The sequence below is a fragment of the Meleagris gallopavo genome, chromosome 1, assembly GCF_000146605.3.
Source record: "Meleagris gallopavo isolate NT-WF06-2002-E0010 breed Aviagen turkey brand Nicholas breeding stock chromosome 1, Turkey_5.1, whole genome shotgun sequence".
In the NCBI taxonomy this organism is placed as follows: domain Eukaryota; kingdom Metazoa; phylum Chordata; class Aves; order Galliformes; family Phasianidae; genus Meleagris; species Meleagris gallopavo.
The window spans coordinates 65122782-65146722 of record NC_015011.2 but is presented as its reverse complement, the minus strand read 5'-3'; the positions used below and the strand labels follow the sequence as shown (position 1 = coordinate 65146722).

Here is a 23941-nt window from a genome sequence, read left to right as displayed (position 1 = left end):
TCCATGACTTCTGGGCTCCCAACTTAGTGGCAGGTATTTTCAGAGAGAGAAATGGGGTCAGCAACTATGGGATGGACTCTACAGTGTTGTGCTTTTGCTGCTGTGAAAACCAGATTCCAGCCCTGGAAACTCACATCGACCAGCAACTCAAAAGGTAAGGTAATAGAAAAGTTTGTGCCAGGAAGATCTCTGCCTCTAAATTAGATTCCTGAACTGCAGCTGTCTTCCTATATCCTTTTGTGAGTTGACATTTCCATGTTTTTTTTCCAAGCATATGTTTGGTCGACTTAATTGTCACCAGCAGTTCTGATCATATTTTAAAGAGAAAATGTAAAATGATTCACCAAATTAAAAAAATAAATAAATTCCCAGCTTGCTGAAATTTTGGTATTTAATAAAAACACTCCTATATTTGAAAGCCACTCACTGGTCTTACATTCCAATTTTTTTTTCTCAGCATAGACATCAAACGTCAGTGGTAGTATTTTTGATTTTCAAGCTAGTAAAACCTTAAGAACAAGGGGTTGAACTTTGGTAGTTCTCTGCATCCAATCTACCAATTTGATCCTTAAAAATGACTTTCTTTGTGAATTACAAAGCAGCTACAAAGATCTTGAAAGCCTTACAGCTCTGTTGTGCTCTCCAAGCTGTTATTTCATGTCACTGAGGAACTCAGTGTTTCATTCAGAGGAGTTTGAGTACTGTAATGTGAAATTTGTTCTCCTTCTGTTGCGTTCTGGGCTATTGTCTTTTTATTGGAAAAGTTGAATCCTATAGCACCATCTTAATCCCATCAACTATTCTGCCAGTAATGAAAGGTCACATTTAAGATTTAGATATGGCTGAAATGAATGGAAATGGTTGTCTCCAGGCTACTGCTAAAAAGGTATATTTATACTAAGTGGTATTATGACTGCAGCTTTGGGGAAAGCCACATTTCTTTAAAAAGACTCTTCAAAGATCTTCAGACTATTTACATATTCAATAATCTTTGGAAATATTCCAAAATCATGTCACTTTCTAATGCTGTATGCCTACATCTAAGACAAAACAGCATACTGAACAACACATCTAAAAGCTGCAGAATAGCATAGGACATGAAATGAGGGTGGCCATCAATAGGAAGTATTGGTTGAAAGTTGACCAGGCAAAAACACATCTGCATTTTTCCCATGTACTTCCCCAGCACACTGAGAAGATACCATTCTTTCTGTATTCACGTAGATTAATTCAAAAGCTACCCTGGCTCAGGTTTTTTTGCAGTGCTCACAATGACAGGGAAGAGAATGAATGGACCCAGAAATGTAGACTGGGTAAGTGATACAACTTTATCAGTGGGAACTAATTCTTATGGGCACATTTTTCCAGATTTGCATAGACACAAATGAAAAAAAAAAGCAGAAATTGGTTCGCACTCACAAATTCATCCCCTGTCTCTGTATTCGTTTATTTTAAATTTGGACTGTTCCGAACATAAAAGAAACTACCTTGATGTTTACTTCCACAAGGTGACACCTCCAGAAGGTGCAGGCAGTTTAATGTTGCCTTGACAGTAAAAAAAGAGACAGCATCTGACCTCATTTATGTAATCATGAATCCAAAACAACTCTTAAAAACAACCCACAGCATTGCTCTGCATTTTGACAGGCACTTCAACTAACTTGGATCCCAAAGTTTAGATTTTTGTTTACTAAAACACATCATTCTGTTTTTCCTCTTTTCTTTAATACTGAGTAGACTGTAATTGGAGGTGAAGGAAGTGTCTACATCCGAGGTATTAATCCTTTACTCTGTAGCTGCTCTGGGAGGTCACTTCTCCCTGATGAAGGTCAATGGGAACATCATGGTATGTCAGAACAACATATTGGAGGAATAGACTGATACCTCTTAATCCACAGTACAGGAGAATTCGCAAAAAGAACTGAGCTGCTTTCCGGATGCAATGCTAAAACTCCTTTGACAGATATAGATAGCTATGCTAAAATTCAAGTTACCTTCATAAAACCGGATCTTGTCTCTTAGGATCACCATGCCTTTTGTGAGCAGTTGATTCTGTAAATAAAATAAAGACTAACATTACTCAATTATATACTTTCCTGTAGCCATCATATTTCACCTTTTGATCTTTCTTAATTTCTGACAGCAGACGAGGTTTCATTTTGATGATCAATTACAGAAGGACTTTTCCTGCCACGTCCAACTTGCTTAGGAAATTATTCAAATAATCTGTAATCTCCTACTGCTTGCAGGACACAGCACCCACTCTGTGCAATGCAAAGTGCTCCTTGACTTCAAATGTCTGACTCACACTGCAGGTATTCTGTCTTAGAAAAGAATACTGCTTCAATAGATAATAGGTGCCCATTACTAACTCTCTTTCCTAGGAAACATACTTACAATGAAATTACTTGCTTTATTCAGGAATTTAAATTGTAAGTTACAAGTGAATGTCTGAAATCTACTGAAAGATGGTAGTACCATACAAAAAACATTGACTGCACAAACCTATTGCAGGCACTGGGTTTTCACTATCTAAATGTATATATAAACCTCAGATCTCACTTACTCATAAATGACAACATAGAGAAGTCAATGGAAATCTCGAAATGGTTTCAAGTGACTCTGTATTGGCATTTAGAGCAGGTGAAGGGATTTTGCTCAGTAGCACATAAAAAAAAATCTGATTTAAATGAAAGAAAACACATGCCTACCTGTAAATATTCGGTGAAAAAGGATCCCAGTTCTGTTTTCAATAACTGCCTGTATAAAAAGAATATGAAAAGGACCTCTGTAATCAACAAACTGTATTAGCTGCTCACTGTATGAGAAAGGGGAAGACACTAACAACAAAATATTTTCACACAGCCTGCCAATAAAGGCTAACTAAAATTGTAACAAACAGGGCCAACAATACTAAGACTCTCAACCAGCATTTCTCTGTGGTGCAAAATATCTGCTGTTCTTTTAGATGGTTCATTGCACAAACACACATGAAAAGAAACTGAAAGAGGATGTATTCCATCCTACTTCTAACCCTTTTTAAAAATGCCTGAGCTGTTCTCTTTCAGTGTCAGGGTTTGACTGGCATCTGGCATTGCAAATGTGGGAGAAGTCTTGGCACTCTGAGTCTGTCAGTGTGGCTGAGTCAACAAACAGGCATGTAACTTAGCTGAGGTCTACTCACAGCCAGATAATTTGTTCTGTGTAACTCCCCCAAAAAAGCCGTGACAAAATGTTTAGAGAGAAACCTGAGACAAGATGATATTCTGCAGGTTTTGTTGCAGGTATGAAATGTAGTGAGTTTTCTGAAAGGGGTCATGATCTTCCAAGTCAGGATCCATGAAGTGAAGTTTCATGTAGTTTCAGTGAAAAAGCAGGTAGAAACATAACCATTCAACTCTGTTTCATGACTCCTTTGCACTAAAACCTACAAACTGATCTAACAGAGCAAACCAAATTCACATCCAAAAAAACACAACAACCTACCAGAAAGAACTTTAATGTTCAGAGCCAGCATTCCTCCACACAAACCCAACATTTCTATCCAGACAAAAGTCTCCACAAAGCTGAAGAGTTGTATATTGTTTAAGTCTCACATATTGGATACTAGATGTTTAGCACTTCTTTGTACTCATGTCACTGTTAAGATGCACCAGCAAGAGGTCAGACCATTTAAGAGTTTCACTCCAACTGGACTTTCTGAGCTCTTGCCAGTCTGGCCTTGACCTCTTACAGAAATCTGCCCGTGCAGTACCAGGAAGAAATGAGGTAAAATTCAACTCAAAATCTAAAGACCTGCATCAGCTAGACAACTCAGTGCTCTGATCACTTGTGTATTTATGAAAACTACACATTTGTAGCAAATTATCATCCATCCCTTTAGATTATATCTTTAATAAACAAACAAGTAATTAAACAAATTATTACAATTAGTAACCAAATACATGTCCAGTTTGAAAAGCCCAGCATAACACTGTGCTCCATAAAGAAGTCTGCCGGGTTGTTGTCTGATGCACGTGATTCAGCATAGCCTCCTGAAATCTTCTGCAAGTTCAGGGGAAGGAGGGTCAGGTCAATCTTTAGGAGGCCCAAATACAGTATCTTATTTATTTATCCTCAAGTACATGTCCACACTGACCCCACAGCACACTGGGGAAACACTCCAGGCATAAAAGAAATGGAAAATAAACACAAGGTAGAGTTTATTTCAGAAGTTTCTAATCATTTAAATCCTCTTTGGTTACAAATCTGATTAACTCAGACAAACTATCTATAAACAAAAGTTATCTAAGCCAGTCCAGGCTTTAGCTCTATGTCTCTCATTGCCATGGATGGCCACTGTATGGCTAGACCTCTCAGCATGCTTGCTGTTACAACATATGGGAGAGAACAATCCTTGCAGTGTCCTGAGACTCCATCCTTTCCCATATGCACTGGCAATCCCATTGTCAAGGCTGAACACCTGCCCCCACAAAATTGTTAAAGCCTTAAAGCATTAGAAGTGTTCACCAGCCCTTATTTCAACAAGTAAAAGGATGCTGTGCATGCCATGCATACTCAAAATGGTAATTTACTGTCCAAGTTGTTTTTCTTCTGGATCAGAAGCAATGGAACTAAAGGTTTTTCTTACTTTGAACGTAGATAATTAAGCAATTTTATGTTAAAATAACAAGGAAGTTGTGGTTTTGAATTCTACTATGCTAGTGACAATTTATTCCAAGGTACCTCCTTTCATTGTTGTTTCAAAAAAGTACTGGTGCTTCATGCTGACAGATTTTGCTTAAATTTCTACTTTCCTCAAGCTAGCAGCTCTTTGAAGTCTAGTCCTAGTTTCCTCATAGTCTTTAACAGGTGATATGCAAATACTTTCTCTTTTTATTCTACTGATAATTCTTGGCATTTAGAGCAGGAAAGAAAAAAGTTCTACTTATCTGATAACTGGCCCTCTGATAAAACAAAATCCCACTCCATTTCTACTTTTCAGCTGTGAATGAACTAAACAACAAGCTTGCAGTTAATTATAGAATCATATTTAAAAGAGAACAAAAAACTTCTTTTACAAATATATTAACAGTAAGAGGAGGGCTAAAGAGAATCTCCATCTTTTACTGGATGCAGCGGGGAACATGACCACTGAGGATAAGGAAAAGGTTCTCAATGCCTTCTTTACATCTGTCTTTAAAAGTCAGACCAAGTTGTCCTTGGGGTACTGAAGGACCCCCTGACCTGGAAGTCTGGAATGAGGAGCAGAATAAACCCCCATGATACAGGTGGAAACAGTTAGAGACCTGCTACTCCACCTGGACTGCCACAAGTCCATGGGGCCAGATGGGATCCAGCCAGATAGGGCACTGGGGGAGCTAGCAGAGGTGATAGCCAATCTTTGGTGCTTTCTACCATCTAACAGCGTTCCTGGTCAGCTGGAGAGGTCTCAGAGGATTGAAGACTTGTCAGTGTGACTCCCATCTACAGTAATAGTCATAAGGAAGATCCAGGGAACTACAGGCCTGTCAGCCTGATTTTGGCACCAGGTAAGGTTATGGAGCAGACTGTCTTGAGGGAGATCACATGGCATGTGTGAGACAACTGGGGGCTTAGGCCCAGCCAGCACAGGTTTGTGAAGAGCAGGTCCTGCTTGACCAACCTGATCTCCTTCTATAATGTATTGACCTGGCTGGTGGATGAGGAAAAGGCTGTTGATGTGGTCTACCCAGACTTCAGCAAAGCCTTTGACACTGAATCCCACAGAGAATCTGTCAGCCCGTGGCTTGGACAGGTACACTCTGCTGGGTAAGGAACTGGCTGGAAGGCCGGGCCCAGAGAGTGGTGGTGAATGGAGTTAAATGCAGCTGGTGACCAGTCACAAGTGGTGTTTCCCAGTATTGGGGGAACAGTCAGTGTTGGGGTCTGTCCTGTTCAATGTCTTTACTGCTGACCGGGATGAGGGCACTGAGAGCACCCTCAGTAAGTCTGCAAACGACACCAAGTTGGCAGGAAGTGTCCATCTGCCTGAGGGTAGGAAGTCTCTACACAGGGATCTGGACAGCTGGATTTATAGGGTGAGGCCAATAGATGAAGTTCAAGAAGACCAAGTGCCAGGTCCTGCACTTTGGCCACAGCAACCCAAGCAACACTACAGGTTTGGGGCAGAGTGGCTGGAAGACTGTAGGAGAAACAGACCTGGGAGTATTGATCAATGCTTGGCTGAATGTGAGCCAGCAGTGTGCCCAGGTGGCCAAGAAGACCAAAAGGTATCCTGACTTGTATCAGAAATAGTGTTACTAGCAGGAGCAGGGAGATGATCATCCCTTTGTACTCAGCCTCAGTGAGGCCACACCTTGAGTACTGCGTTCAGTTTTGGGCCTCTCACTACAAAAAAGTGATATCAAGTTCCTGGAGCATGTTCAGAAAAGGGCAACAAAGCTTGTGAGGGGAGCACAATCCTTATGAGCAGCAGCTGAGGGAACTGGAGTTGTTTAGTCTGGAGAAGAGGAGGCTCAGGGGTAACCTGAGCTCTGTACAACTACCTGAAGGGAGGTTGTGGCAAACTGGGGGTTGGCCTCTTCTCCCATGTAATAGTGATAGGACTAGAGGGAATGGTTTCAAGTTGTTCCAGGGAAGATTCAGTTTGGACATTAGGAAATACTTCTTCACTGAGAGAATGGTTAGGAGCTGGGAATGGGCTGCCCAGGGAGGTGGTGGAGTCCCACTCCCTGGAGGTGTTCAGGGAATGTTTAGATACTGCACTGAGGGACATGGTTTAGTGGGAAATATTGGTGATATGTGGAAGGTTGGACTGGATGACCTTGGAGGTCTTTTCCAATCTTGGTGATTTTATGATTCTATGATTGTATGCACTGGACTGTTTCATACTAAGCAGAAGCACAGCTACATTAACATCTCTGGTTACAGGGTAGAAAAATTGACAGTACAATTAATGCATCTTGCTCTTTCAATCCCTAATAAAACAGACACTTCACACTACTTAATTAATTTCTAGTGAAATAGTAAGCCCCTCAGGGCCACATCAGAGCACCACTGTTTGAAGTTCTCAGCACCATATTCATTTCAGAGTTCCACAGCAAAACTGGACAGAAGACATTGCTTGCTCTTTATTCTTCAATCTTTAATTTCCTTTAAAAAAAAACGATCAGGTTGTCATCTGTTAGAAGTTGGAAAATTCAGATTGCTGAGTAAATTTATCTAGATAAGTGGATGTCATAGTGGAATCTAGGTAAAAATCTGATTAAACCTATAAGAGATCACTGATCAGATAGAAGGCTTATGCATCTGATTTTGCTGACTGTCATTATGCAGTTTTATGATGCTTGTATATCATTATTATCAGACTTTCATTGCCTGTTTAATGCCTTCATAAATTAACATGATAATAAAAATGCACATAAAACACACTAAAATAGTTTCTGTCTTTTTTTATCTTCCTGTTGCTGCTTCCTTGGTTCATTTTGAGATTCTCTTGAAACATTACTCAGAATCACAGAATCACCAAGGTTGGAAAAGACCTACAGGATCTTCATCCAGTCCAACCATCAGCAATAGTTCTCACTAAACCATGTCCTTCAGTGCAACGACGTCCAAACATTTCCTGAACACCTCCAGAGTCGGTGACTCCACCACCTTCCTGTGCAGCCCATTCCAGAGCCTGACGACTCTTTCAGAGAAGTATTTCCTAATGTCCAGCCTGAATCTCCCGTGGTGCAGCTCGAAGCCATTCCCTCTAGTCATCTCCCTGCTTACATGAGAGAAGAGGCCAAACCCCAGCTCACTGCAGCCTCCCTTCAGGTAGTTACACAGTGCAATAAGGTCTCCTTATTGTATGTAATTGTACTGAATGTAAAGTCTAAGACAGTATTATAACTGATTTTATCTTTAATAGCAATTAGATTATATGAAGCAAATATAAGGATGTGATCTAACTGGGTTTGAACTTTTGCTACAAAAGAGGAAACAACACTGAAACGTGCTGTGTTTGCATCAAACCATTATCTTGAAACTCAAAAAAAGGGAGCTATAATGTGTATTAATCTTAACACAGGATATTGTGCTTCCTCCGCATTTCCCTTACCTTCTTTTTCTTCCTTGGTTTACAAGTGGTGTAAATAAACATTTTGAAATGACATATTGTGTATGAAATGAAAAAGGAAAACGTACCATCATTTCCACTCTACTGCACAAATAAACCAAGAGAAATACTAAGTAGAAAGTATATGCATTGAGATTTTTGTTACTTAAACTTTTAATCAACCCCCTACTGAATTATCTAGTAAGAGCTCACAAGAAGTAATGCACAAGACATACACTGATGAGACTCCTCTTACTGGAATATCTTCTCCAGTACCTGCATTATGATGCATCTTTATTCACGTGGTAGGGCAATTTGAAATAAACTGAAATCATACACTGTTTAGGTTTTTTGTTTTGTTTGTTGTTGTTGTTTTGATATAGAGCTCCTCAGTTCTGTCCCAACTTCTTATTTAAGGCCACCTTCTAATACCAGAGTAATTACATAAGAATGGTGTCAAAAGGCACCTGTGTAAGTGAGTGGCCAAACCCAGAGCAGTGAGACTGTACTGATTTGTACCCACTGACACTTATTAAGCAACCAGTGCATAAATAATCAGAGTACAAAGCCTCTACATGTGTATTCAGGCTAGGAAGCTATATGCAAGTATTTGCTCATATGCGTGATATGTGGTAATTGAACACTGTGACATTCCTAAGTCAAAATGAAGGTGCACAAACATCACAGGTGTAACGTGCTCAAATATTAACACTTGGTCTATGAGTCAATTGGGTGTTCAAGGTTTAACTATGAAAATATTCCAGAATCTGCTCCAATTAAAGTGTCAAAACAAAAACTTCTCTTACCATTCAGTAAATGCTGAAAAAGGTTATTGTTACTAGGTTATTGAAAATTCGAACACTTCCATACTCAAATTTTGCTCTATGGAAGTAATGGTGATGTGTTTCATTTTATTTATGTACTTCTTGGGAAAATGCATCTAAAACAATAAGGCAAACAAAGACTTGTCCCATTCCTGAGGCCATATTTATGAACCAGATATTTTTACACTGAATACTAATATTAACCAGAATAAAATATTTTGAATTAAATATCAAGAGTAGTAACCCAGATTTTTTTTGTATGTGTGAAGTTGCTACTTTCTCAACCAAAAGTTGTTTTGAGCTGAATTTAACTGAAGAGAAAGGTTTGAGTTTCAAGTAGTCAGGAGGTCCCACAAAGTTAACGACTATGATCAGCAGTAAAATGAAGAGACTAGCAGGAGTGCAGATTCAAGAAAGAGGCCACATCTGGACGTGTACACAAACAGGCTTAAAAAATATCACTACCATGCTTTTTTCTATAGACAGAGCTTTCTGTAGTCTTAGTCCATTTGCTATTTTCTCATCTTAGAATTCTGTGTGAATGAACTGCATGCAGGACACACAACGAGAAGCTTCACCAAGTCCAAGCAGTCAATAAGAGAAACGGTGGAATTTGGCAATGAGTTAGAAGGATGTTCAGGCCAAGTAGAAGGTGAGAGGGAACAACCTCTAGGCTGGGGCTCTTTTGAGTAACCTGCCCTCCCTTTCCAGGCTATAAGGGGAGGGTCATAAATTTCCTGAACATGATTCTCACTAGGAGCTTGATTTGATCAAGCTGGGAATCAAATATCTGTGACAGGGACGCAAGTATGTGAACCAGCCTCAAAAGCCATGCTGCAGCCCATCTCACATTCACTCACATAACAAGTGATGCTGCTGATGTCTTGTTTATGACAGCACCTTTCTAGATTGGCCTAGATTTCATAATATTTTGTCCATCAGTTCAGGTGTGAGTCACCAGACATTATTCCTCCCAAAACAGAGCAAAACTGAATGATCAGCCAAGATGACAATACAGCAGCATTATTCTTACACTAACAAAGGAAATAGGCCCATCATGCAGCAGCATAATCCATCACAAACTGGGAAAAAAAAATCAGTCTGTAGTCAGCTTGCCTATTCTGCTCCCTCAGATGTTGCAATTAAACATAGCTATATTAACAAGTAACATCACTGTTCAAGGCTTACACCCAGGTGAATGAATGCAAAATCCGGGTGCTGTTCTCCAGGTAGCAGCAATTTTACTTCCGTTTATTGGTCCATACAAGATTATACCTTTTTCTCTTCTGTTCCTCACCACCAGACAAGCATCCCGAGGCAAGTGCAATGGACCAGGAAATCTCAGCCCAGAACAACCATTTCCTGTCATTCAGATGAAGCTGGAGAATCCTAGCTTCACTTACAGTAATGATCAACCATTATTCCAATAACCAACTCAAAATGATTGATGGATCATGCTAACTGACAGCCATCCTAGAAAATCTATTCTTTGCATGTCATTTTCTCCCCAGAGAAATAAGAAATAACTGAAGAATAAGTTTATTTTAATTTTAAAAAGACAAAGAAAGAGGAAAAAAGAGAGAGCTCACTGGCCAAATGTAATCTGCCTGGACTTCTCTGAAGATATTCTCACAATTATCCTTACTGGACCAGCATTTTCTGGATATTCTATGGATGTTATCACATGTGGTGCCCAGACAGAGCAGGAATAATTATTAAGTCATAGGGAGTCATTGAGGATTTATCTGAAGACAGAGAGGGAATACAATAAGCTGTCTGTCTTTTGTAAATGCAGCTTGTTTTCCACTGCTTACTCTTCAAAGCACTGGGACAAGTTTTGAAAAGGAAATGTGCTACTTGCCCTTGCCAGTGAGACAGAATTTAGTAAATAATCACAGATGCTGCAGATCCATGTCATCAGCTTATGAATTGGTAGATTCTTCTTTGTAACAAAAACTTAAATGACTAAAATGATGGGATTTTCACCTCACTTTTCTTTATGTAAAAAAAAATAAAAACCAACAAAAAAGCAACCTACAACATTATATGCCTCACTGGTCTATATTTAGTCTATTGAAACAGTATCAGCACAGCATGGCAGAGAAACAGGAACCTTAAATTGTGTTACTCAGGTCACTCTGCTGACAAGACAGCTTTATAACATCTAGAGCACATTCAGTTCACACAGAAGGAGAAGCTAGATGGAAGGGACTCCCAGGCACAATGTCTTTCCTTGCTCTGTTGCACCTGAGCGCTTGGAGGCTTTACATCCTCCATGCATGAAAAAGGAAGCACTTCAGAGATCGGCTTAGCATCAGTGGAAAGGATGGCATAATTGCAGTGCTATAGAGCTGCACTGTTATGTGTTCAGGATGGGATCCTGTTTTTTCCTTCCTTATTTTCAAACCAACATATCAAGAAAGATTCTGAAATGATCCATTCTCCCCATAACCTAGCCTCCCCTCTGTAGAAGAAGGAACTACACAACAAGGTGCTGACACACATCAGCACATCTATTCACCAAGACTCAATGGATTGAACTGACTGAAATGACTACAGGGAAAAAAAAACACAAAAAAACCCACCATACTCCTGTAAAAGATTTCAACTGCAAGTCCTAGCAAACCGTACTGCGCATGCCAGCTAATGACACCTTGAGTAGAGCTGAGTCACTTACCTGACTCCTTCATTGAGGTTGTAAAGTTCATGATCGGGGAGACCCTTACGCTGGAACACGGCTATTACTCCATTGTGGATACTGAAAGAGAACAGGAGGAGTCATTAGCACTAGATCACATTTTAGAAAGGTATCACTTCCAAACATCTGGAAACATCTCTTCCCAGATACCACGGTACCATTCTTAAAAGTAACAGATGACTGCTGGTTATATCTCAGATGCCTTAAAATGAATTATTCTCTAGAAAACAAATGACATTTCTGAAAAGCCATGTCACAATTTTCATAGTTACCTGAAATCAGTAACCTCAGAAAATTTAGCCTCATATATTCTAGGTACTTCTGTATAATTTTAAACATATTTTTGCTTCCATTTTATGGGCTCACTACAGAGATAATTTACAACTTTGTTATGAGATCAGTTTGACATTTCCAGTATTACTGGCATCTCAGTTATGATTACTTTATTTCTTTACTAATAAACCAGCTTTTATCAAGTCTGGACACTGGACCTGAAGTTTAATTCATAAATAAAGCATCAATTTATTAGAACAGGGTTATTGGAATCTCAAAAATAATTAGTTCTTTAAAAAGTATAAAAGGCAGAAACAGTACACAATTATGAATTTTAAGGCAGTTTAATCAACCTCTCATTCATTTTCAATAAAGGGGCAACATTTACAACTGTAGCGATTACAAAACACAGTTTTCTGTTTCTCAAAAATTTGTGCTCTTGCTCCATCTAAAGAAAAACCAAGGCTGCATAAAAAGAACAACAGGTGGAAAGTTTCTGAGACAGACAACAAGAAATGAAACGACGTGCTAACCATCTGTCCTACAGCAATGCTTCCTTTTCATTTTCATTGATGTATGTAACTGTTCTGAAGCAGATGTTTCTTAATGGTAATGATTTTCTTCTGCAATCAGCCACAAGTGAAGCTATGATTGAGAACGACAAAATTCTCTAGCTCAACAGAAAGCCACATATCCAGCACTGTCTGTAAGTGGAGCACATGGCCACCATCCCCACAAATGCTGAAATGCTGAATGACAAACCCCTGCAAAGTGTTGCACATTTTACCGAGCAATCCACATGCTTGGCAGAGATGCTTACCAGACCCATTAAACAAGACCAAACCTCAAAAAGGTTACTGAAATGAGCTCAAGTGCTTCAGGATGAAGCCCTGAAATGCTCCTGAAACACACACACAGAATGCACTTAGGGTGATGACACATCAGTCTAAATCACTGAGCTGAGGTTTGAGGGCAAAGGTAAAGAAATGCTAGTGAAAGGTGAGACCAAACCTGTTCCAGTACTAGCAGAAGAAAGGTAGAAGTCTCCTTCCTTCCCCATCCCAACTCCATCTTTTACAGTTTAACAGCACTTCATCTTTGATTCCTAAAGAAAAGAAGACTGATACAATCTTCCCATCCGTTAGCTAATCCCCACACTTGTAGATTCTTGGTGATTTTTGCCACATTTAAGCATGGAGCTAAAATCCTCAAAATACTAAGAGCTTTTAGGTTTCAGCTGGGAAGGAAGGACCACCTTCAAGCAACCCTACTAAGGCTGAGTTCAGCCTTTACTTGACAGGCACACAGATTTGTCCAGCCAGGAGCTATGAGGATTTGGGATTGCCCTATCTAGTGACAAAGAGCTGAAGTTAGTTCTGCTCATAAGGTCTCCTGAGACAACCTGATTCCCGCTGGCAGATGATCTCAGGAGGATTTCCAGGTGCATTCAACAACATCCTGCAAGGCCAAGGGATCACTGCACTGTCACAGCAAAGCTTGGTATTTGCTGCTTAGAATAACATGCAGAGGCTGTGTGGGAATCGCGGGGACCCACATCAAATCTCCTCAGGTCCACAGCAAAACAAAGCCCTTGTAATACTTGCTGGAAGCAGAGAAGTGAGCTGGCAGATAGAACTGCAGACCCAACAACATCAAACAGCAAAGAGAAGCTCAGTTGCATTCATCTGTGAGTAAAGGACATTAAAAGTGGCAGCTGAAGGATATGACACACTGGGAAGAAAGGCACACGCAGATCCAAATAGGAATTGCTATCGCCTTCTCTCTCTTGGTGCTAAGCACTCCCACACATGCAGTGGTCACCCTTTCCCCCAGGCACTTAGGAGCACAGACACAGACATACATGTAGACATACATGTAGACATACATGATAATCTAACCCAGTTTATTTTGGCTGGCTCAAGCAATCACATTGCATTTACGACTATTTGAAAATTGGCAGCTAAACGTCTCCAGTATACAGCAAGGTGACTTGGGTATTTTAATATTATGAGTAATATGTGAAGTACGATTAATGTAGTGAATAAAACAAGCAGTCTTTACATGCTCTTCTGATTCGGAAATGAACTTTGCAGTGTTCCTTCCATCCTTCTGCGGAGAGGAATGACTAAACCTCTCTCCTAGAAGCCAGTATGCTCTCGCTTTCTGTCTTTTCTAAATGAGGGGGAGGTTTTCTCTTTCCAGCCTAGCAGGTCTATCATAATCCCTCAAAGAAATAACACAGAACAAGGTTTTTCAATGAGAACTATGAGTTGCAAGCACCTATAAACATCCTACTGATGACATTTCCATCTGCCTGGGATCCTCCTTAAAGTGAGGGATGGCTGTCTAACCCACAGGACAAGTCTTGGCCCTGCCTTCCCATCTCAGCCAGCAGTGCATTCATACAGGATGCAGGGATGCAGTTACAGTCACACCACTATGGTCTGCCACTCAACGTTTGCTCAGCAGAATACAGAGGAGTCAGAAAAATAGGAATGCTACTGATGGCGTAAATTGGTGTCAGAGTAATAAAAAGCTAGCATAAATCCTCTTAGTAAACGTAAGCTAATGAAAAAAAACAGCAAATCCAACTGTGCTTAAAGTAATGCTATGGTTTCTTTAATGAATGATTGCTTAAAAGGGTTTAGTCAGATCAGTACAACCTTTTGGTGAAAAGAAAGCCTGAGCTGCTGCTTACACACAAGAGTTCTGCAAGATGCTTGAGGTGGGTGGATCACTTGTGCCTGCAACCAACCTCCACTGAGGTTTAAGTCATGGTGTACATAATTAAACTTACATTTTAATGGTTATGCTAAATTGGAAGTGCTTTGTAAACTGCCTTCTTTACATCATGAAAGTTAATAATGGGTGTACTCATGCACTGATATTACTGTGAACACCTTCCCTGGAGCTGCTGTGCCTGTAAATGTGTGCTCAAGGTAAAGAAGAAAGCAGCACAGAAGACAAAACAGAGCTGAAAAGAAACCAAAAGTGGGTCTGTTCCTGAGGTACCCACACTTGGTAACAAATAAGGCTGTAATCTCTAATCAAGACAAGACCCCATGTGATTTTAAGTCCAGGGTTAATGAATGTTTCTGCTTTGTTGTACTGTACCAATAGACACATTTTCCACATAACTCCTCCTGGTCCTGCATTACTGTGCTTTCTCCTGTTGAAGGAAATGAGTAGTTTCTAGCAGAACCCCATCAGTATCTTCTGGTAGAGAAGGGGACTGGAAGGCTCTGTGCACCCGAGCAGTAAGCATCTGAAACATGCCTCCATATTGCAAAAGAACACAAATCTCGGGGTTATGGGATTATTGCACTTTTTGAGAGTAGAGTATTAATTCATATGCCAGCTCCTCAACTAGCAGCACTTGGGGCAAACTGCTGTGGCTGTGTTATTTAACATGTGCTATTTAATATGGATTAATGTCCATGCACTAAGACACATTTTGCAAATATCTTTCCATACAAACACAAGCCATGGGCCATTCTTGGCGTGAAGATGATGGCTGGTATCCACAAGAAGAAATCATTTTGAGAAACCAGCAGTGGAGCAGGAGAAAACCTGGGAGGAGACATGGGCCAGTGGGTGGGCAGGGAAGAGGTAAGTACCCACAGTAGGCTGAGCCCCGGAGTGGCAATTTCGATGAGACAACTGTGGAGATCACTGTTGAGTAGAAAATGAAAGTCTACAAAAACTTTAGAGCTTTGTAGAGTTGTCAGTTTTGTGCAGTATTTCAGTCTTGAAAAGAAGAAAGTAAGAACGACAAAAAACGTTTTGATAATGTTCTTTTTTTGCCTTTAGAATTAAGACAAAATGCTAGGTCACTCCAGTAGTTGCCACAAATTACAGCTGATTGCCAAAAGGTAACTACAGTTGTGAAGGCTCTCACAGCAGCAAAAATCAACCCAGAACACTAAGAAATTTCAGCTCCTTGGAGAGATCACTCATTCCAGAGTTGCCTGACCCTGCAGAGAAGGCAGCAGTGGCCGAACTACAGCTGCAGCACACAGCCCTGCTTCCCCACTGTTTACATGAGCATGGAGGGATACAGAAAATGTCAATCCCTTTGTGTAAAGCACTGAGTTTGACACTCACCATTGACACTCCCAACAAGTGCCAAGGCAGGGAGGGTGGGGCTTATTTTTCTGACTTTTACCTGATAGAAAGCCCCTGCCAATGCACCTCACTATCACCACCAACACAAACACTTCACTTGAGTCACTAGCTGAGCACCCAAACACCACTGCCTTCTGCCCCACTGCTGTACAGCCCTAAATACCCCTGCCATTTTTAAGACTCCAAAAAGGAAGAACTGTAGTGATCAAAACACTGTTTTCTGTCTCCCATAACAACCTCATAAATAAACTTCAGAAGTGTGAGATAGATGAGTGGACAGTGAAGTGGACTGAGAACAAGCTAACCAACATAGCTCAAACGGTTGAAATAAGGAGTGCAGTCTGTTTGGAGGCCTGTGGCAAGCAGTGGCAACCAGGAGTCGGTACTGGGCCTGGTCTTCAATGTCTTCATCAGTGACCTGGATGAAGGGATAGAGTGCACACTCCGCAGGTTTGTTGATTATGAATCTGGAATGAGTGGCAGACACACTAGAAGGCTGTACTGCCATTCAATGAGACCAGGACAGGCTGGAGAATTGGGTGCAGAGGAATTTGGTGAGGTTCAACACGAGCAAGTGTAGAGTCTAAACCTCGGGAGGAGTAACTGCATGCATCATAATAGGATAAGAACAGACCTGCTGGAAAGAAGCTCTGCAGAGAAGGACCTGGGTGTGCTGGTGGACAACAGGTTGACCATGAGTCAGCAGTGTGCACTTGTGGCTAAGAAAGCCAATGGTATCCTAATATGCATTAAAAAGAGTGTGACCGGCAGGTCAAGGGAGGTAATCTACTCTACCCTGGTGAGGCTACATCTGAAATGCTGTGTCCAGGTTTGGGCTCCTCAGTTCAACAAAGACAGGGAATTTTGAGAGAGAGTCCCACAGAGGGTCACAAAGAACACTAAAAGTCTGGAGCATCTCCAGGCTGAACAGCCCTGAGACTGTTCAGTCTGGACGAGACTGAGATCTTACCAATATTTATAAATATCTAAAGTGTGGGAGTCAAATGGATGCGCCAGGCTCTATTTAGCGATGCCCAGCAAGAGAATAAAGGGCAATGGACACAAACTGGAACACAGGAAGTTCCATCTGAACATGAGGAAAAATTTCTTTGAGAGTGACAGAGCACACTTCTCAGAGCGGTCACAGAGTCTCTTTCTCTGGAGATACTCAAAACTCTCCTGGATACTTTCCTATGTAACCTGCTGTACAGAACCTGTTTTAGCAGAGGGGGTGGACTAAATGATTTCCAGCCCTTACAATTCTGTGATTCTTTGACTCTATCAGATCAGAAGCAGTTTGCCTGCAGAGCTGAGAAAACAACTGCAAAACCTGACTGCCTGTTTGGTCCAACCAGATCAGCCCCAGTTTGGGACCATGCCTGGCAAAGCATGTGGTATGGCCCAACATTTTCCTTGTGCAAAGCACGCAGGTGATTTTTGTTCTCTAAAGCAGTCATTACCGTCATATGCAAGCAGCATGTGTGAAAATATCACTGTATTTTTTATTCAGGGTTTGCAAATTTCTTTAGGTGAAATTGATGAATATAAACAATATCACATAAATAATCACTCTCTGCTAGCACCGAAGAGTTAAATGGCAATGTTTTTGAAAGGGAATAAATGACTGAGGGCTCCTTTTCCTTTGGACAGTATTTCAAATAGCTAATTTGCAATAATGAACCTGATAAAACTCCTTGAGGACAACCCTGCTCCAGAAGATAGACTCATTTTTCTGAATTAGCTTAATTCAACCTGGACAATCCCACTTTCGGAACAGCTTCAGTCCAGTTGGAACTCCACAGGCTTTGTCCTTGTCAAAGTAACATTGCAGCTGCTAGTTCTGAGTTCTTGAGAAACTGATGTTTCTCAAATTTCTAGCCAAGGTAAAGCAATCTGCAAAGTGGGATAGGCTGTAATTATGCACTGGATCATACAACTGAAAGTAAGCTGGTCTGCGAAACTGTCTTCAAAGAGTTTTGGAGACATTAGTTCCCCAACTTTAGCAACTTCTAAATACTATTTTGACTTATGAAAAAGTTGAGAAAGACAGGTGAAGCGACTTCCCTGAGGTGTACCAAGATTTCATATTTTATGGAGCATAAGATTATGGAAACTCTTGCGATCATATCTGCATTCAGACAAGTACAGATGAGTCTGGAGAGCTCTGGGATGCAGCTCCCACCACCAGTTCCTAGAGCAGTAGTCAAGGCTTGGCATGCTGCACTGGTGTGGTGGTGGTGTGGCCAAGTGGGAAGTCCCCTGCCCCTTTCCCCACCCTGCAGCTTGCCTCTGGCTCTCACCCATGTAAGCACGTGCTCTCCAGAGGACTCCCACTGAAGAGACAGGAAAAGGAAGCCAGTCCTCACACAGGCATGAATATTTCACAATATTTTTAAATAAATACTAAATACTGGGAGAAGGAAGTTTTCCCAGTAGAAGTAGTAGATACATACGGAATGCATCTATTACCATACATACTATATCTATTGAATATGGAATAGGTCTGGAATGTTTTCTCCACTAGAGAAGCCTCACTGTGATCTGAAGAAAAAAAAACCATTCATGTTTAATTAGGAGATGAAATACGGTTCCTGTGACTGTAAAAATTACTTTACAAGAAGTTATTGCACACATTACAACCCTATAAAAATTACCCCAAACCATAAAACTCTGATTCTGCATGTCTGCTTGGCTTTACTGCTGGCATCACTGCCATAACAAGCATCTCATCTTTGTGCTTTTTGCCTTTCCATCACTACCTATTCTTTCACATTCCCCTTAGCTTCCCCATTTTCACACAGCAAGAGGACAGAAACACCTTCCACTGGAGATTTATCCACAGCAGAGCCTGGGCAGCATCAGCCCTATCTGGGCAGTCTGTACTGGCTTGCTGAGAAAGAAAAACTTTCTGAATTTTATTTGCCCCAGCAGCAAGCTCAGGATTACAAACCCTGGGTTTCTTGGTCCGATTGGTTTAGTCAGCACTCAGCCCTCAGTTTTTGCCTGAAGCAGAAGAGGGCGGGGAGTGGGGGAAGGAATTGAAGACAATTCTAGTGAAAAAATCTAAGCTATTTTAATCCAATGCAAATTCTGTGAGCTGTAATGAAACTGCATTGTTCCACTATGTTGCTGCGGGTTGCTAGTTAACATGCAACCTGTGAGCTGATGCACTGATCTTCTGTGGTTTGTGGAAACGCAAGTTTGGAAGAAGCTGTGATATAAAGCCTGATTTGCAGCTCATCACCAATTTCTCTTGATCTAGCAGTGCCAAGAATTTTTACAGCACTTCTGTTTGGAGACGATGGAAAGGTATTAGGGAGGAAGAAATTGTCCTTTTCCACAACAGGCACTGCGTTTCCCCTTGCAAGCTCTGTCATTAGGCCTCAGAAGGCAGCAGTCTCTGGGCTGAGGAGCAGAAGGGATGTCTCTGGGCAGCCATACCGCAGTGACACAAAGCCTGATGGCAGAAGAGGGGCTGCAGGTCCGTGGCAGAGATGGCCCACTGTGACTAAGCAGTAGTCCACAGAAAGTCTCACCACTGTGACTGCAGCTTGGACTTGCTCCACCTCAAAGCACAACACCTCCAGCCCCGTGCATGGCACAGCCTGCCATGAGACTGTGCTTTCCCTCTCCCTAAACCCATTTTGATGCACTGGGTACACCACCTCTCTCCAAAGCAGATACCCGCACGGCACGCCCAGACAAAGCTGTTCCCAAGAAACAAGAACTGACAATGCATTTAAATATAGCACAGCCAGGACTGGTGAGAGGGGCAAACTCTTCTGGTGTGTCCTGACTTCCTTGATCAGCAAGATCTCACACTCAGTACTGCACAGAACACAGCAGCACAGGCAATTTGTTCATGTACTCTTTGTTGGGGTGTGCTATTGCATCAGAAATAAAGGCTTTTCCCTTCATCCCTGCAGCACAACCCGCTCACCATCTGCACCACTTGTCGCAGCTCCAGGGAGCTGCTGGTGCAGACATGGTGATGCCTGCTTGGTTTGCAGGGCAGCACCAGGTGTCTCAAGTCTCATGCCACCAAACCGTGGGGACACATGGCACAGCCACCAGTGCATGGAGAAAGGCAGCCCCAGCAGAAAGCAAGGCTGGGCAGGGTTCACACAGAGTAGTGGCACAGCTGCTCACAGACACCTCTGCTCACACCAAGCAGCACCTCCCCTCCCTGCTGACTCCTCCCCGAGTACCACCACCATCAGGACACGGGAAGCATCTCTGCGACATTCAAACAGCACGTTTTTCTGAGCAGGTACCCAGCCTCTTCTATCACCAGTACAGTTTCAGTGCTCACTGTGCTGCTGACAGCAGTCAATGCATAATCCGAGTATGAACACACAGCAGTGGGTGAGAGGGATGAGAGATGTGATATTTTAAAATCTTATTATAATTGCTTAAAACTGAAATACCTTTAAAAATGTGTCTATAGTTCTCCAATATTTTTCTTCCTGTGACCTCCAGACAATTATAAAACATGAGTGAAACTTTCCATGCAGTGACACAGTCCTCAGGACTCAGAGGCTTAGACTCATCTTTCACTTCATTCTTTATTCATTGAATCTCTGTGCTCAGTGGCTCATTCATGATCAAATGTTTGCAATTTTTTTTTTTTTAACCGAACAGTAATAAAATTCAAATGTATAAGAACACAACCAAGGACTGTTTTTCCTTGCCCAAAATGCACGCGGATAAACACACATGCAAACAGAAACAAACACAAACAACTTTTTGCACTGAAGTGAATAAATTGAGTATTTCAGCAAATCTGCATCAACCATCAGCAGTACAGTCATGTGAATAAAAATAACATATGTATGAATTTTAATAATTGTAAATATATTTTTATATATAATGTATACATACAATCGTTTATATATATATGAACGTATATATATAAGAATTCTCTTAATTGTATATAAATTAATTTTGAGTAAAATAAACCAAATCCACTTTGAATGAGAATATCCAGATGGACTCAAGGACCTAAATGCAGCCAGATCTTTTGCAACGAGTCCTTGCCTGTCACAACAGAGGAGCTGAGCCATCTGCAGGAAGCACCGCTTGCTATCAGCCTGCAGAGAAAGTCTAACAGCAAAGTGAATACAAGCTACTCTGGCCTTTCACTGGAGCGCATATCCATGGAATGCATCAAGACAGAGCCCAGCTCGCTCTCACCCATTCAGGGTGCCAGCAACTCAGGCTGCCTGTGCCTTGGCAGAGGCAGCCCGGGGGGGGCAGGACATGGTGGAAGAGCTTACCTGTTCCAGGTAGCGTTGGAGCAGGCCCGTCGCTGCTGGGTCCCCCGCTCATCCAAGGCTGCCTGCTCTCTCTTGCCCAGATCACTGAGGCTGGGCGAACTCATGAACTTCAACCTGCGAAGAGTCCTCATGGTCAAATGTGTGTTTGTGCGTGGCAGCTACAGATACACCATCCTGTTTACACACACACACGCGCAGCTGGAGCAGCAGCAGCAGCAGCAATGCGAGCAGTTCCCTCCGTTTGCTGTTCAAAAAAGAAACTTAAAAAAAAAGAAGAGAGAACCAGTCTCTACGGAGCACACCTCTGCCAGCAAGAAAACAAACCTTTAATCAGATCAACTCTGACGTCATGAATTGTGGTTAATAATTTCTCCAGTCCTTTTAAAAAACAAAAGCCGAGCTCCCGGCTGCGGCTTAAGCACTTTGAAGGGGCCCCTATAGCCTGCAGCCTCCAGCACAGGGCTGCTCCCACCCCAGAGCCAAGGCCCAGAGCCCTGGGGCGCTCCACCTGCCCCAGGACCTGCGTTCCCCTGGGGCCCAGCCCTGCCAGACTTGCTCAGCCCGCCTCTCTGCGATCGTGATGGAAATGAAACTGGAGGGCAACAGACACACACACACACACACACACACACACACACACAAAGAAAAAAAAAAAAGTAAAAAAAACAACACCCAAGCAACCAATACTGATGCGCTGCGAGTTTATTGGAAAGTTTCATAACTGCCTGTGCCCTGCCATGTTACAACACTGCACTCATGTGTTCTCACTGCCTCACTCGTCCAGACATACACACAGTACTGTGGCACCAAGAGCAGTCACAAACAGAACAGCTGCAGGACGGAAACTGGAAGTGTGGTTTTGCCCTTTTTAGGAGTTTTTGGTGAGTCTGATACCTGGTCTTTCTGTCTCTTCATAGAATAATGTAGCAACTGCATGACTTGGGGCATAGCAGGCTCCTTTAGAAGCCCCAGGTGTCTTATGTTCAAAGGAGAAATCTCTCGAAGCACTGGGGCTGAGGCTGTGCTGCCACAAGATCCCACCACCCTCAGTTTGTTGCTGCTCACTCCAGGTTCTGCTCTGTGCCTAGGACAGCCTCGCTACCTAGTGGGGAAGGAGCCAACAGGATCGCGACAGCTCCCTCAGAAAGTAAGCAGAGTGCAACAAGAGTGAGCTGCAGTGCAAAGACCACTCCTGTCACTGCAAAGGTGAGAGCTGCGAGGGCTCCCTGCAGAGCAGCCTAGCAGAGAAGGGGGCTGCAGTACAGAAGGACTTGTCTTCTCCTCTTTTACTTTCATCTGTGATAACTTACTGTCTAGATCCAGGCTACAAGTAGATTTTTTTGTGCTCAAACAGTATCTCAAGGATGATATTACAGGAGAACTGATTTGTTTTCTTAACCATGAGATCTGCCCTCTCTGCATCAGTTATTGAAATATCTCCGTAATAGCTAATTCCTTTTGCTACTCACCAAAACTCAGCCAAGCTTCTTGCGTATCAATATTTACTTCCCAAATTTATACTTGGTAGTATCTTTGTGGGAATTAGTAGTTGAATTTCACAGGAAAAAAAAAAATTATTTTTACCTTGCACTGGTTTTAGTAGTAGTTGTAGTATCCACTGTTTGGGTCAACGCTAATACTCATTGCCCTTTCCAATCCAAAAATCTGAGTACACAAAGGAGTATTGCAGCAGACAATATGTAACACTGCGCTTTGGAAGGGACCTACAGCTCCAAATCTGACTTATGGACAAAGGCACTGCTATTCCTGGTCTCTTCCAGATGTGTGAATCCCTCAGACAAACAAACAACAATCTACTGTGTACACAGCCACTGAGGGAAACAAACACAACAATACACTGCTGTATTCTGAGGAATGAGACAAATCAGCCACCAAAAGTAGACACAGCAGAACAGTGCTTTGTTCAGAGAGGATGAAGGGCACCCAATTTCTGTGGACAATACAGCCAGAGAGAGCAGCGGAGCATGACTCAGCCTGAAGGTGAAGCTTCTGATAAAAGTGCACCTACCCCTTTAAGGGACACAACTAGTTAGACAAACCTCTGGCAATAGGATTCCATCTAATTTCATTTTCCACCTAGCTTGGTTGCTTTTGTGCTGCTCACGTGCTGTCAATTTGACAGGCCTTGCAAATGTTATTATCCTGAATTAAACCTCTGCATTTTTTTAACTCTTTGTTTCCTTGGCAATACTGAAGATTTTGTGTGCTGCACCCTAATGATGCCAGCACGCCAGCAGCTACATAATAATATTTCATCTGCCTTTTTTTCCTCTCGAAATCCTCCATTTCCTAAATTGACTAAATCCAAAGAGCTGTTGTGCTGGATGTGCCAGCCAGCGCTGCAAAGAGCAGTGCTTGGCTTCCTCATAAAGCACGAAGTCCCTAGAGAAGAAAAATCATAGAATCATCATAGAATTACAGAATGGCCTGGGCTAAAAAGGACCTCAAAGACCATCTAGTTTCAACCCCCCTGCTATGTGCAGGGTTGCCAACCACCAGACCAGGCTGCCCAGAGCCACATCCAGTCTGGCCTTGAATGCCTCTAGGGAGGGGGCATCCACAACCTCCTTGGGCAACCTGTTCCAGTGTGTCACCACCCTCTGTGTGAAAAACTTCCTCCTAATATCTAACCTAAAGCTCC

The 23941-nt window shown here is 42.0% G+C and overlaps 1 protein-coding gene across 2 annotated transcripts in view; it reads right to left on the bottom strand.

The window, feature by feature from the left end:
• The window catches only part of PRR5 (proline rich 5), a 45969-nt gene that overhangs the window by 6680 nt on the left and 15348 nt on the right, over positions 1-23941 (bottom strand). Inside the window, exons 3-6 of one of the 2 annotated variants that reach the window (XM_010715288.3) lie at positions 21280-21539; positions 11585-11665; positions 2712-2760; positions 1995-2052 (exon numbers count right to left, since the gene is read on the bottom strand). In XM_010715288.3, coding sequence (XP_010713590.1) covers positions 1995-2052; positions 2712-2760; positions 11585-11665; positions 21280-21410 — 319 coding nt within the window. In that variant the 5' untranslated portion in view covers positions 21411-21539. The remainder of the gene's footprint in view (positions 1-1994; positions 2053-2711; positions 2761-11584; positions 11666-21279; positions 21540-23941) is intronic. The other variant, XM_010715298.3, reaches the window with a different exon arrangement.